Below are 16,216 nucleotides of genomic sequence, written 5' to 3'. Positions count from 1 at the left end.
AGAATTAGCAAATTTTGAATACTAGAAAACTTGGTGGAAGTTTCTTTGGTCCTCAGGGACCTCCCGGCCAGTGCAGAGACCTCTTATTTTACTAGCTGATTCAGTGTACAGGATCAGGCACGCTGATCATTGCTTAGAGAGGAAGGACTCCAATATGGAGCATTTTGGGAGGGTGAAAAGGAACCGTCTCCTTTTGCCCATGTGCTGGCCCACATTCCGCTTTGCCAGGAAGTGCCAAATTGAGAGCCAGTGGCCCAACTAGTCCAGCAGCTTCTCCTCCCTATGGCCAACAAGATGTCCTAGTGGGAAGAACCCCCCAAGCAGGATCCAAGAGAATTCTCCCCTTCTGTGGTCCCCAGAAACTGGTATTTGGAAGCCTTGCTGCCTCCAGCTGTGAAGGGCAGAGCCATCCTGACCAGGAGCCATCAATCACCCTCTCCTCCTCCTCCGTGAATCTCTCTGATCCTCCTTTAAAGCCATCTAGCTTGGTACCAATCACTGTCTCCTGTGGCAGGGAGTTCCATAGTTCAACTCTGTGCTGCGTGAAGAAGGACTTTATCTGCCCTGAATCTTCCAATGTTCAGCTTCATTGAATGTTCACAAGTAGTTGTGTAATGGGAGATGGAGACAAACTTTTCTTTGTGCCAGGCATAATTTTTATAAACTTCCATCAGGACATCTCTTTCTCACTTTTCCTCTGAAGTTCCCCTTCTGGTGTCCCAGGAAGTGCTGAATTGAGAAAGCTGAATGGGCTTCCATTTCCCCCTTTGCATTACCGAATCTTTTTCTCTATGGCGGATCCTGATCATTAAACCCCAAACTCCCTGTCTTGTTCATATCTACAATGTTCCTTCCCACACAGGCCCAGTCTGGTTCATGCCATCTTCAGGGCTAGAAACTTGAATTCTCCACTGGAGATATCAAACTCCACTTTTGTCGGCAAAAGAGCTGCAGAGCCCAGCGAGGGGCTTAGAATGCTACCATGTGTGGCAACCGCGCCAAAAATGATCCACAGAGACGGCTTTCTGGGCACAGTTGTTTAAGAGAACAACTGGCATCTGGCGGGCTGCTGTGAGAACAGGGTCCTGGGCCAGACGGGCCTTTGGCCAAATCCTGCAGGGCTCTCCATATGGACATTTACAGTCATAGCAGAACCTCCATGCCTAGGGGCAGGCTATATCGGAACACCAGCTGCTGGGAATCAGAATCACAAAAGTTGTAGAGCTGGAGCTTGGAAGGAACTCTGTGGTATAGTGGTTAAGACCAGTGGACTCGTAATCTGGTGAACCGGGTTCGATTCCCCGCTCCTCCACCTGCAGCTGCTGGGTGACCTTGGGCCAGTCACACTTCTCTGAAGTCTCTCAGCCCCACTCACCTCACAGAGTGTTTGTTGTGGGGGAGGAAGGGAAAGGAGAATGTCTGCCGCTTTGAGACTCCTTAAAGGTAAAGGGACCCCTGACCATTAGGTCCAGTTGTGACCAACTCTGGGGTTGTGGTGCTCATCTTGCTTTATTGGCCGAGGGAGCCGGCGTACAGGTTCCAGGTCATGTGGCCAGCATGACTAAGCCGCTTCTGGCGAACCAGAGCAGCGCACGTAAATGCCATTTACCTTCCTGCCGGAGTGGTACCTATTTATCTACTTGCACTTTGACATGCTTTTGAACTGCTAGGTTGGCAGGAGCAGGGACCGAGCAACGGGAGCTCACCCCGTCATTGCGGGGATTTGAACCACCGACCTTCTGATCGGCAAGTCCTAGGCTCTGTGGTTTAACCCACAGTGCCACCCACATCCCATGGTGGGGTATAAATAGCAGTACCTATTTATCTTCTTTGACAGTCCTCGGCTCTGTGGTTTAACCCACAGCGCCACCCACGTCCCTTTTGAGACTCCTTAGGGTAGTGATAAAGGAGGATATCAAGTCCAAACTTCATCTAGTCCAACTTCCTGCAGGAATCACAGCTACACCATGGAAGTAGCTGGTTGGCTGTGGTGAGAACAGGATCCTGGACTAGAGGGGTTCATATGTAGGAACTGTTTTAGTGGTGTCTCCTCTGCTGAGGAGGACTCCGAAGCTCAGCCTCCGAAGACTCCGGCGCCAGAGGCTTTGCTTCTGCCAAAAAGGGGCTTGAAAGCCTCTGTTTGTGTTGATTCAATGCTTCCTGCCTGGGATGTTGAGCTTGCCATTCTTCTTCCTCCGTGTTCAAGCTGGAGCTGCCAGGTGGGGGGGTGAGGGGCTGATTGATGAGTCAGCTGAGAAGCCTTCATCTCCCCAACACAGCCGCTGCCATTCAAACGCCCGAGAGTAAACAGCTAGTAATTTGATTAAATTAACTCCAAAGCGTTTGCCTTGTGGAACATTCCAGAGCTTGTGAGGCTTCCCAACAGAGGGTGCAGCGGCTAAGGGACCCCTCCCCAAAGAAGCGGGGGGGGGGCAGAGGAGCATATGCCCGTACTGCCCGGGGCGGGTGCATGGGGTGCGCCCCCGAGGAGGGTGGAGTGCAAAGGGTGCCCTCCCACGTGCCACAGTTCAGGGTAGGAGAGGGGCAGGGAAGCTGCTGTTCATTCTCCCCCTGCTCTCTGCTACCAGGTCAGACATGACCCAACGATGGAGGTACTGCAGCTGGACGCGAGGCACCAACGCCATGGAGGGTGGGCCGCAGCATTGCTGTGCTGGGCCCAGGGGTAACCCGCGAAATGCGGTCCAGGATCAGTCCAGAATACAAAGGTTCTGCTAGGAGTCAGTCCGGCAGAACCAAGGCAGGACACGAGGCAGGAAACCAGGCAAGGACAGGCGCAGGATCTCAGGCAGGGTCTGGCATACAGCAATGTTGCTCCTGCAACCTGGGACAGGGTCCGACAGTCTTTTATCTTTGTCAGGGTAACGGTCAGTCCTGATCCCCCAGTGACTCGCCTCCCTGTTTCGCCCGAAGGCAAGCACTCCTCCTGTGAGTACTCAGGTCTCTCCTTCTCTCAGACCTCAGTCTCTGCAGCTCAGGAGACGTCGGTGGGTTACTAGACCCAGGGGCCGCCTCAGCCTCCCCTGACCCAACCGGTAGTGGAGCAGCTGTAAGTGATGGCCCAGCTGGAGGCAACGTGGTCATCCCCGCATCTGGAGCCAGGGCAGGCTCAGGCCCCTGACTCGGCGCAGCTGGTGTTTGCTGCAGGGGAACCTGTGCAGACTGGGACTCTTCAGGATCAGGCCCCAGGCTTGGCTAAGATGATGCCTGAGGCAGAGGATCCAGTGCGGACTGAGACTCCTCTGGTTCTGAGTCCGAGCCCGAGTCCCAGGCCATCACAATTGCTGCTGACCCTCCTGCTCTCTGCCACCGGGTCAAAGCTGACCCAGCAATGGAGCTGCTGCAGCCGGGTGTGCTCGCCACGGCTGACTGATGAGGGCTGCTCTCTACCGCCAGGTCAGAAGAGCAGCTGCTGCCAGGCGTGAGGTGTGCCATGGCCGAGGAAGGTGGGCGGCAGCGCTGCCGTCCCCTTGCTTGCTCTTCGCCCCGGGTTCAGGACAGAGCTGCGCCAGGCACAAGCACTCCAGCCAAAGCACAGCACCTTCGGGCACGGAGCCAGGCTCTGATGAAGGAGTCCGCGGTTTGCGCCCAGACGCATTTCATTGCATTTCTTGGCTGAACTAAAAGGTTTCAGTACGTGTTATGTTGACTTGCTGAGGTTCATTCATTGTCAGACCAAGTTATTAAACTCATTTTAAATAATATTTTTTTGAGAAAAGTGTCATGAGCCCCATTTTTAAAATTATTTTAAAAATACATATTTTTGCCATTTTTCACCCCCCCTCAGTGATGACACCCGGGGCGGCCCGCACACACCGCACCTCCCTTCCTATGCCACCGGGAGGTGGGGGGCAGCAGTCCAGCAGCAGACCCATCTCCATTTTGTCAACCTGTCAATCACAGTCAGAGGTCTCTGCTGTTCCAGAACTCCAAATCAGCAGGATTCCCTAACTAATAATAATAATAATAATAATAATAATAATAATAATAATAATAATTTATTTATACCCTGCCCTTCCCGGTTTAAAAACCGGGCTCAGGGCAGCTAACAGAAAATATAAAACATTAAAATGCAACTTAAAAACAGCATAAAACAGCATAGAATACAACATAAAATGCAGCATCAATATCAATACAGTTCAAAAATTCAGGGGTCATTTTTTTGGGGGGGGGGGGGAACAAAACCCAGTCAGTAGACATCGAATGATCACCAGGGCTAACTGGCCAAGCTGGTCCTACTAGGGCCAGCAAGGAGGTATGTGAATAAGAATTTAAATGTGGGGTCCCGGAAAGGGTCCCAGAGCAAAGGGGCACTCAATAAGTTGAGATTCTTGCGTTGCAGGGGGTTGGACTAGATAATCCTTGGTGCCCCTTCCAACTTTCCAGTTCCATGATTCATTGGAGGTTTTTAAAGAGATCTTGGATGGCCATCTGTCAAGGATTCTTGAGCTGTGATTCCTGCATTGCAGGGGACTTGGCCAGGTTCCCGTGGAGGGGGGTGTCCCAATTCTGCAATTCTATGATTTGAAGTACCAATGGAGACTTGCTCCCGAGTAATCCTTTGTGTGAGAGTTGAGGGGTTTCAGGTGTCCCCGATTACACTTTCAGTGTTGGTGTCTTTGGGATGAAGGTCATTGAAGGCCAGTAGCGTTTTCTGTGACAATAAAACGCTTTTGCTTAGTATCACACACGCATGAGAAGCGCATGGGATGGAAGGGCTCACAGCATCCGCGCCCCAAGGGTTCTGCTCCCTCATTTTTTTTCTAGCAGGAGGAATGAACTCCACCCCCACCCCATCTATGCATTTGGATTCTCACAAAGAGCGAGTCAGCTGTGTCCATTTCCCAAGACTGCTAGATTCTTTCTCTCCTCACTCTGCCCCGCAATGGATAGTATTGCTTCTGGTCAGGGGTTGGGGAGACAAGCCCCTTTCCAAACACCTTCCAATAGCTGGGTCTCTGGCTATTAGCTGCCAGGGCAATAGATTCCTCTGGCAACTCTCCTATTTGTGGTATTTATTTCATAAAATTCATAAAATTCATATGCCAATTGATTCTCCTTAAAAAAACCACTCAAAGCTGTTTACAAAAAAGATAAAGCAACAACATTATCAACAAGAAAAGATAACGGTAAGAATCTAAACAATTGAAAAGTTAAAAACAGACTGAAAACAGATTAAAATTCACACCAACTTTCTAAACATCTTGTCTAAACAAGGATGTTTTTAGCAGGCACTGGAAAGAGTGCAGTTAAGGTTCCTGCCTGGTGTCAAGTGGCAGGGAGTTCCACCACACTAAAAAAATCGAGTTCATACAAATGCGGAAGAAGTGTTACATTTAATCTGCACAACCAGAATTAATTTCAGGAACCAAAGTGCTTTTTTCTGTGTAGCCTGAGCAGGATCTCAACAACTTTTGTGTCCAGATTTTCACTTTTTGAAATATGGCAACCCTATTATAGTTAATTGTTGTTGCTTGTTTTCACTCCCCCCCCCCCCGCCACACCCTGATCCCAGTTGTGAAGAATATTCTTATGTTACGAATGGTTGATTAAGAAAGAGAGCTTGGAATAGGTCAATATCTATGTGGACTGTTCCTGGATCAAGGGACTTTCCTTCTTTAAGTTCTCTTGAGTTCTTCACTTAGCTCAATGTTGTCATTTGAACTAGTCAAATGTTTAACTGAGAATCAGTCACAGTCAGTCCATCATTTGAAAAATAAGACTTTAGAGACGTCTTACCTGTCAAAACCAGGAATTGCGGGGGCAGTTAAATGACTACCCAAAAATCCCAAGTCCCAAAAACAGCTTCAAACTAAGTTCAGTACAATGACCGTTTACGCAAGCACCAGATATTGTTGTTGTTGTTGTTTAGTTGTGTCCACCTCTTCATGACCCCCTGGACCAGAGCACGCCAGGCCCTCCTGTCTTCCACTGCCTCCCGCTGTTTGGTCAAACTCATGTTCATAGCTTTGAGAACACTGTCCCACCATCTCGTCCTCTGTAGTCCCCTTCTCCTTGTGCCCTCCATCTTTCCCAACATCAGGGTCTTTTCCAGGGAGTCTTCTCTTCTCATGAGGTGGCCAAAGTCTTGGAGCCTCAGCTTCAGGATCTGTCCTTCCAGTGAGCACTCAGGGCTGATTTCCCTAAGAATGGAGAGGTTGGATCTTCTTGCAGTCCATGGGACTCTCCAGAGTCTCCTCCAGCACCAGAATTCAAAAGCATCCATTCTTCGGCGATCAACCTTCTTTATGGTCCAGCTCTCACTTCCATACATCACTACTGGGAAATGTTCATAGCATAGATCAGGCATTTCCAACAGGTAGACCATGATCTACTGGTAGCTTGCAGGGGTGTCCCAGGTAGATCATGGAATGGCTCAACAACTCCTGGCAATGAGTCTTTTTATACTGTGAGTAGATTGCAGTCTCTTGGGAGTTGACGTGCCTGGCATAGAAGACCCACCAGCCCCACTTAACTCCCTAGTCCATGGGAGTTGGACATGCCTGGAATAGATCATACAGGGGCTAGAAAACAAAGACCCACCAGCCCCACTTAACTCCCTGGTCCAACCTGCAGCTGTGCGCAGGAAACTTGTGGCAAGCAACCTCAATATTGGCCAGGGCGACAGCAGAGCACATATGATAAAATGTCCCCTCCTTTTCCTTACACTTCCAACATATATATGACCTAGTTTTGTACATTTTCCCTAACTGCACTGGTGCTGTGTACCATCTGTACATCATCTTCATGTAATTCTCCTTCAATAGGGAACAATCTGTAAATTTTAAATCAATTTTCCATAATTTCACCCAATCGTCCATCATAATGTTGTGACCTACATCTTGTGCCCATTTAATCGTAACTGATTTTACCTCTTCATCTTTTGTCTCCCATTCTAATAGTATGCTGTAAGTGGCCTTCAGTAATTTCACTTTCCCTTCGATCACTTCCGTTTGAAACCTAGATATTGTATAACTAAATCCTTTCTTGCTGTCCTCCTTATGTGTTTCATATAGTTGTCGATAATGCAACCAACTCTGAAAGTGGTCTTTGATCTCATCATAATCTCTTAATTTCCATTTTCCATCATGTTCCTTTATATATCTGAGTTTTTAACACTGTGAGTCATGAGCAAAATCCCACCAATTTCAATGGTGCTTACCCCCAAAGCAGTGGGGGGCTGGGGGGGGCGCCAGTTGCAGCCTTGGTCCTCTGCTGAGCTTGTAGTGCGATCCTGACAAGGGAAGCGCTGACTGCAGAGTGAAGCAAACATGACAGGTTTTGATGTGCCAAAGGGCCGCCGCCGCTTTGTGCTTTGGCATCGGAGGCCTTTGCGATCCCTCTCCACAGAGATGCCTCCAGTTAACCGTTACCTAATAACATCCATCTTGGCCCAGGAAGGAAAAGCTCTGCACAATGTTATCGCATTTAATCCGTTCCGCAGTCCTGTTCAGCGCGGCAGTTACCGGCAGAGATGCCACCGGCAATCTGTGCAAGTCGGTAAATAAATGATGTGGGATGAAGCCTCTGGTGAGCCGGCGGAGGAGAACGCAGGGAGCTTGCTCTAGAGCGAGAGAGAGCCTGAGACAGCGTCAGGGTCTAGGTGGAGAAGGTCAGGTGGGGAGCAGGAGCGAAGCTTGGCGGTCTTTGGCTGTCCCATGGGAGGTGGAGCAAGGTTGTTTTCTGCTTCCCCAGAACCAGTGGATTCAAGTGGCAAGCAAGGAGATTCCCATTAAACATTGGGAAGAACTTTTTTTTAGTTTTTTTAATTCAAAATTAAAACAAGACACATTATCCTAAAACATATCATCCTTGTTTCCCCCCCCATTTTTCCCCCTCCCCCCTCCCACACAACCCCCCTCCCCCGCCCCCCCGACTTCCCTCAGTTCCAGTCTTTGATTTCTCTGAAAATGCTGTTTTCTGCATGTTACAAAGTTGTATAGATCCTCAAACTATTTAGCTGATTATTATCAATAAAAAGTCTGTGAATGTTTATTCAAAACCTGCCAAGGAGTCCAGTTTGCTTTGTTGCATCTTCAAATACTTTGTAAATGGTTCCCATTCATCCTTAAAGTCACAGTTATCCTTGTCCCGTAGCTTGTAGGTCAGTTTTGCCAGTTCTGCATAGTCCGCCCAATTTTTCTTGCCCTGATTCTTTAGTTGGGGTTTCTTCAGTCTTCCATCCTTGTGCTACCAGAACTCTAGCGGCCGTTGTCGCATACATGAACATTAGGAAGAACGTTCTGGCAGTAAGAGCCTTTCAGCTGTGGAACGGTCTCCCTCGGAAGGTGGTGGACTCCTCTTCATGGGAGATCCTTAAGCAGAGAATGGATGGGATTCTTCAGCTGAGATTCCTACATTGCATGGGGCTGAGGTCCCTTCCAACTCTACAATTCTGTGATTCTGTGTTCTCCTGATGTGCTCTTTTGCCATATACAGTGATACCTCGGGTTACAGACGCTTCAGGTTACAGACGCTTCAGGTTACAGTCTCCGCTAACCCAGAAATAGTACCTCGGGTTAAGAACTTTGCTTCAGGATGAGAACAGAAATCGTGCTCTGGCGGCACAGCGGCAGCGGGAGGCCCCATTGGCTAAAGTGGTACCTCAGGTTAAGAACAGTTTCAGGTTTAGAATGGACCTCCAGAACAAATTACCGTATTTTTTGCACCATAACACTCACTTTTTCCCTCCTAGAAAGTAAGGGGAAATGTCTGTGCGTGTTATGGAGGAAATGCCTATGGGTGGCATGCCTACGGATTTTCCTCCTCTAAAAACTATGTGCGTGTTATGGTCGGGTGCGTGTTATAGAGCGAAAAATACGGTAAGTTCTTAACCCGTGGTACCACTGTAAACATGCCTCCTAGTCATCTTCTGCAGCATTTTTCTCTATCCAAGCCTCTCCATAGCTTTTGAATCTTTCCTAGAGTTGACTGCTTCAGTGTGTATGTGTGTGTGTGTGTGTGTGTGTGTGTGTGTGTGTGTGAGAGAGAGAGAGAGAGAGAGAGAGAGAGAGAGGAGTGTTTCCTCTTCTGTTTCATCCAGAACAGCAGGGGTTAAACATATGCTAGTACTTGGAATACTGTGTACAATTCTGGTCACCTCTCAAAAAGGATAATGTAGAATTACAAAAGGTTCAGAAAATGATAGCCTTAATGAACAAGGGGATGGAGGGACCCCCCCCCCTTTGAAGCTTTTTACTCAGGTGAATGCAGGCACACCTGTGTAGCCGTTTGTGCACAGACTGCATAACATACAGGGACTCTTTTAGGAGGAAAGGTTGCAATGTTTACGGCTTTTTAGTTTAGAGAAAAGCAAGCAAGAGGTGTCATGACAGAACTTTATAAAATTAGGAAGTGGACAGAGAAACGTTTGTCTCTAAACATGGACATCCAAGAAGCTGAATGTTGGAAGATTCAGCAATAATAATAATAATAATAATAATAATAATAATAATAATAATAATAATAATAATTTATCATGTATACCCCGCCCATCTCGCTGGGTTTCCCCAGCCACCCTGGGCAACATACAGCATATCTAAAAACATAATAAAAACATCAAACAATAAAAACCTCCCAATACAGGGCTGCTTTCTAAAAGTTGTGTAATGTTTTATATCCTTGACATCTGCTGGAAGGGCATTCCACAGGGCGGGCGCCACTACTGAGAAGGCCCTCTGCCTGGTTCCCTGTAACCTCACTTCTTGCAGTGAGGGAACCAGCAGAAGGCCCTCGGAGCTGGACCTCCGTGTCCGGGCAGAACGCTGGGGGTCGAGACGCTCCTTCAGGTATATTGGGCTGAGGCCGTTTATGGCTTTAAAGGTCAGCACCAGCACTTTGAATTGTGCTCGGAAACGTACTGGGAACCAGTGTAGGTCTTTCAAGACTGGTGTTATGTGGTCTCGGCGGCTGCCCCCAGTCACCAGTCTAGCTGCCGCTTTCTGGATTAGTTGTAGTTTCTTTCAAAGGTAGCCCCCACATACAGGGTGTTGCAGTGTTGTTGTTGTTGTTTAGTCATTTAGTGGTGTCTGCCTCTTCGTGACCCCTGGACCAGAGCACGCCAGGCACTTCTGTCTTCTGCTGCCTCCCGCAGTTTGGTCAAACTCATCCTGGTAGCTTCCAGAACACTGTCCCACCATCTCATCCTCTGCTGTCCCCTTCTCCTTGTGCCCTCCATCTTTCCCAGCATCAAGGTCTTTTCCAGGGAGTCTTTCCTTCAGAATGGAGAGGTTTGATCTTCTTGCAGTCCATGGGACTCTCAAGAGTCTCCTCCAGCACCAGAATTCAAAAGCATCCATTCTTCGGTGATCAGCCTTCTTTATGGTCCAGCTCTCACTTCCATACATCACTGCTGGGAAAGCCATAGCTTGTAGTAGTCCAAGTAGTCCAAGTTAAAAGAAAGTCCTTCTTCACTTCCTCAGGAGGCAGTGATGACTACCAACTTGGATGGCTTTCATAGAGGATTGGACAAATCCATGGCTATTGACAGCAAGCGATGGCTACCAGCCACAATGGCTGTGTTCTGCTTCCACTGCTGGAGCCTGCAGTGCTTCTAAATGCCAGTTTCTGGAGACCTTAAGAGAGGGGAGAACTTCATGTGTGGAAAACCTGCTTGCAGGTTCCCCACAATAAGCACCTTGGATGGGACATCTCATTTGGTTTCACTGCAAAACTTCTGGGGCTGGTGGGAATTGTCTTCCAACATATTTTGAGGTCCCCCAGGTCTGAGAAGGCCACTGCAGTGTCCCTTCTTCACACAGCTCTGGATTTGCAAGGCAAGTCTAGCCCAGAGCAAGCGAGGGAGCGTTTCAGATTCTGGAGAGGATCTGTTCCTTTGGCACACAATGTGTTATACACAGAGCCTGTTTCACCGCTTGCAGTGACAATGACTCAGTGTGTAGCCAGGGACTTGGCCAGACACCAGGGGATTCTCTCAGACCCACTGCCTGCATTGGGTTCAGGTTCTGTGCCAGCTCTGCTGTCGCCCTGGCCAATATTGTGGTTGCTTGCCACAAGCTTCCCGTGCACAGCTGCAGGAAAGACCAGGAAGTTAAGTGGGGCTGGTGGGTCTTCTATGCCAGGCACGTCAACTCCCAAGAGACTGCAATCTACTCACAGTATAAAAAGACTCATTGCCAGGAGTTGTTGAGCCATTCCATGATCTACCTGGGACACCCCTGCAATCTACCAGTAGATCACGATGTTAACGGAGGAATCCAAGGACTCCCTTGGGCAAAAAACAAAGACACCAATCAGGACAATTTGGAGCAAAACAGCAGCCTGTAGGCTTGGCCTTTATTGGAAACTGTTGCGACAGGATTCCCACCCACAACAAGATGAAGCAAAATGGAAGCCCAGAACAAAAGAAGACCCCAACTTTTATTAGTTACTAATCCCCCAAACTACACCCCTAAGACTACATCACAAAAAGGAGGGGTTGAGGGAGGAGTTGTGGTGGTAACCTGAGTGTCCTGTCACCTGGCTGGTTCCTCCTTTCCCCCTCCCCATGAGTCACTTCCAGGAGACAAAGGGGAGTTTGCAGTTTCCTGTCCCCAGAGGGAAGATCTGATCATTGTCCTTTGTTCCAGTCCATGCTGAATCCACTCTCATATGCAAGTCCTTTGTGACCTTAATGGTCTTCTGTCTAGGACCATCAGGGTTGGCATAGCAACTGGGCAGGGCTCCTGTGTATGTGCTGGTATGCTCATGGGATTATGGCTGCCCTGTATCAAACCTTCCCCATTTTGTAGTCCTTCCTTCATGGAGTGAAATAAAAGTGGAACGGTGCAGATCCGATGTATGGTTGATTTTCTATGAATTTATAACAGAAGCATAGCTTGTGTGAGTGTACAAACTGAATGATTTTTTTTGGGGGGGGGTTTCCTGCGGCAACGATCTACCTGTTGGAAATGCCTGATCTATGTTATGAACATAAGAGAAGCCTGCTAGATGAGGTCAATGGCCCATCTAGTTAGTTCACATCTTGTTCTCGCAGTGGCCAACAAACCAGATGTCAGTGGGAAACCTGCAAGCAGTATTCAAGCACGAGAGCCCTCTCTACTCCTGTGGCTTCCAGCAGCTGATAGTAGTGTTGTTGTTTAGTCGTTTAGTCCTGTCCACCTCTTTGTGACCCCCTGGACCAGAGCACGCCAGGCACTCCTGTCTTCCACTGCCTCCCTCAGTTTGGTCAAACTTATGCTGGTAGCTTCAAGAACACTGTCCCACCATCTCATCCTCTGTCGTCCCCTTCTCCTTGTGCCCTCCATCTTTCCCAACATCAGGGTCTTTTCCAGGGAGTCTTCTCTTCTCAGGAGGTGGCCAAAGTCTTGGAGCCTCAGCTTCAGGATCTGTCCTTCCAGTGAGCACTCAGGGCTGATTTCCTTCAGAATGGAGAGGTTTGATCTTCTTGCAGTCCATGGGACTCTCAAGAGTCTCCTCCAGCACCAGAATTCAAAACCATCAATTCTCCGGCGATCAGCCTTCTTTATGGTCCAGCTCTCATTTCCATACATCACTACTGGGAAAACCAGAGCTTTAACTATACGGACCTTTGTCGGCAAGGTGATGTCACTGCTTTTTAAGATGCTGTCGTAGTTTTATTTTATACCAACAAACAAAGTACAGTAATATTCAACAGTCATTTACCCACATTCTTTCCCAACACTCTGCTGAGCATTGACTTCCTTCCCTCCCTCCAACAGGTTTTCTTCCACAGTTTCTTATTATATCCAGTCAGTCTACATCGTAAGATTTATTTCACTCCTGCCAGAGTCTTCAAATTTCTACAGTTATATAATCAATAAACTTACGCCAATCTCTTTGGAATTTTGTTTCCTCCTGATTTTGGATTCTACAGGTCAGTTTTGCTAGTTCCACATAATCCACCATCTTTGTCTGTCGCTCCTCTATTGTTGGTAATTCCGGTACTTTCCATTTTTGGGCTAGCAAAGTTCTGGCAGCAGTCATAGCATACATAAATAACCTTTGATCTGCTTTTTCTATTTCCTCTCCCATCAAGCCTAGCAAGAAAGCTTCTGGCTTTTTCGGGAAAGTGTATTTAAATATCTTTTTCAATTTGTTATAAATCCGTTCCCAAAACGGTTTCATTTTCTCACATGTCCACCACATGTGATAAAAATCTCCATCTTTATCTTTACATTTCCAACATGTCTTACTACTCATCCTATACAATTTAACAGGTGGCAAATACCAGCGGTACACATTTTCATTATATTCTCTCTGAAGGTGGTACATGCTGTAAATTTTATACTCTCATTCCACAGTTTTACCCAAGCATCATACTCTGTTATGCCCAAAATCCATTGCCCATTTTATCATCTCCTCCTTTGTCTGTTTTGTATACCATTCTAATAAGAAATTGCACATTTTAGGCAATAATTTGGTCCTGCCTTCTAGTAATTTGATTTGGAATTTAGATTTTTTTTTACCATTAAATCCTACTTTCTTGTCACATCTAAACACATCATTCACTTGATGGTATAGCAGCCATCCTCCCCCGAGATTCCTCTAGTCTAATGCCCTGCATGGCTAAAGCGTCCACGGCAGATGGCCGTATAATCTCTGCTTTAAAATCCTGAATGATGGAGATTCCACCACCTTCTGAGGTTGCCCACCTCGCTGTCAAACAGCTTTTACCCTCAGAAAGTTCTTCCTGATGTTCAGTTGGCATCTCCTTCCTTGTAACTTGAATTACAGTGGTGCCCCGCAAGACGAATGCCTCGCAAGACGGAAAACTCGCTAGACGAAAGAGTTTTCCGTTTTGGAGGTGCTTTGCAAAACGAATTTCCTATGGGCTTGCTTCGCAAGACGACAATGTCTTGCGAGTTCCTGCAGGTGTTTTTCCCTCCCCCCCCCTTTTCTAAGTCGCTAAGCCGCTTATCAGCTGATCCGATCAGCAGATAAGCCGCTAAAAGCTGCTAATAGCACTAATCCGCTAATCCGCCAATGGGCTTGCTTCGCAAGACGAAAAAGCCGCTAGACGAAGAGAATCACAGAACGGATTCTTTTCGTCTTGCGAGGCACCACTGTAATCGATTTAGGTCCTCCCCTCCGGACCGGAAGAAAACAAGCTTGCACCATCTTCCATGGGGGGGGGGGGCAGCCCTTGAGATATTTGAAGATGGATCTCATATCACCTCTCAGTCTTCTCTTCTCTATCATCCTGTTTTGTATGAGTCTTTTTTTAATGTTTAAATAAATGTTATTTTATTAATAAACAAAGATAAGGTGCATAAAGAAGTACTGTTAGTGCAGGTTGAAAGCAGCCTAAGGTTGGGCATGGTCGTTCACACACACACACACACACACACACACACACACACACACATTTTTATTAATTTTTTGACATCAGTTCCAACAGTCATACAACATAGCTTCTCATCTTATACAATATTTTTAGACTTCCATCAACACCTCTGATGATTTTCTGCTCTTTATCACTTATTATGCATTTCTTAATTTTTATTTTACATTTAATTATCCTTAACTAATAATTCTCTTCATAGTCTTTATTGCAATATTTCAAATAATCCACCTTACAGAACTTCTTGCAGTGCTACTAGCATAATCTGTTCATCACAGTTATTTTCCAAATAGTTCATATATTTACTCCAGTCTTCTAAGAATCTCTGATCTCGCAGGTTTTGAATCCTTCCTGTTCATTTATCTAATTCTGCGTAGTCCATCAACTTCATCCTCCAGTCTTCTGGTCATTCAACCTCTTGTTCCAAAACATTACAAAAAAAATGTCAGTTTTCACATAAACCTGTGAGGCTGGTTTATATGTATTCTTTTGCAATAAGTCAGCTTAATCATAATTACTTTGGATCAATTTTTCTCAAACAGAGCAGGATGTGTGCTTTTGCCTCTATGCTCTTCTTTGCCCCATAGGAGAGAAAGAGATCCATTCACTTCTGCAGGGGAAAGCTGGTTTGGGGGTGCTAGAGGAGCCCCCAAGACTCCTTCTAGACCAGGCATTCATCCCCACACTCAGCCCTCCAGATGTTTTGGGACTCCAACTCCCATCATCCTTAGCTAACAGGACCAGTGGTCAGGGATGATGGGAGCTGTAGTCCCAAAACATCTGGAGGGCTGAGTGTGGGGCAGCCTGGTCTAGACAGTGGGAGCAGAGTCTTCTCCCCTCTGTGTGGCCTTATCCCTTCTCTCCTGGGTCCTTGGTCACGCTGGGATGTGACAGAATGCTGAGGTCCAGGGGTCAGCAAACTTTTTCAGCCGTGGGCCGGTCTACTGTCCCTCAGACGTTGTGGGGGACCGGACTATATTTTGGAAGCAAAAAAAAATGAACGGATTCCTGTGCCCCACAAATAACCCAGAGATGCATTTTAAATAAAAGGACATATTCTACTCAGGTAAAAACACACTGATTCCTGGACCGCCCATGGGCTGGATTTAGAAGGCAATTGGGCCGGATCCAGCCCACAGGCCTTAGGTTGCCTACCCATGGTTGAGGAGCATCCTCCTCCTTTGGGCTGGTGCTTCCCCCACTGGGTGGGGGGGCGGTGGGATTACTCAGGGGGTGCTAAGAGGCAAGGGGGAGCTGGAGGTATAAATGCCTATCAGACTTTGACATCCAGCATCGCTGGATCAACTCCATCCATTTTGTGGCATTAATTAAGCTAAATAGTTTTAATTGGATTCTGGATAAATGTGCAGTTTTGAATTTTATTGGGCTATAATCGTATAACCTTTTGAAGCAGAGGTTGGCTGTCCATCTGTCAGGGGTTCTTTCGCTGTGGCTTTCCAGGGGGTTGGGCTAGATGGCCCCTTGGGTTCCCTTCCAACACTACAGTTCTCTGGTTTTATGATTCCTTAATGAGTCAGGCCAGCCACTGCTCGGAAAAATGTGGGGTTTTTTTAATCGGTTTGGGATGGATTTATGGAACCAAGGGGGATGGTGGCCTGAATGTTTGGGAGCTGGACAAATGCCTGGGTTAACACACCCCCTCTTTGTCTCCCTTCCTCCTTGCAGAACCCCAGCTGAAAGGAATCGTGACAAGGTTATTCAGCCAGCAGGAATTCTTCCTGCAGATGCACCCAGATGGGACGATTGATGGGACGAAGGACGAGAACAGCGACTACAGTGAGTCTCTCTCTCTCTTTCCTTTAGCTACCTGGTTATAAATCACACCCATTGCCTGGCCACCCTCACAAACAGGCA

The 16,216-nt window shown here is 47.4% G+C and overlaps 1 protein-coding gene across 3 annotated transcripts in view; it reads left to right on the top strand.

Moving 5' to 3' along the window:
* Positions 1 to 16,216, top strand: part of FGF12 (fibroblast growth factor 12) — a 214,658-nt gene that overhangs the window by 137,167 nt on the left and 61,275 nt on the right. For all 3 annotated transcript variants that reach the window (XM_083504594.1, XM_083504593.1, XM_083504592.1), the window contains one exon: positions 16,028 to 16,138. In XM_083504594.1, coding sequence (XP_083360720.1) covers positions 16,028 to 16,138 — 111 coding nt within the window. The remainder of the gene's footprint in view (positions 1 to 16,027; positions 16,139 to 16,216) is intronic.

Source organism: Podarcis liolepis, assembly GCF_965112155.1.
Source record: "Podarcis liolepis genome assembly, chromosome: 5".
Lineage (NCBI taxonomy): Eukaryota > Metazoa > Chordata > Lepidosauria > Squamata > Lacertidae > Podarcis > Podarcis liolepis.
This window is presented reverse-complemented; position numbering and strand designations above follow the sequence as displayed.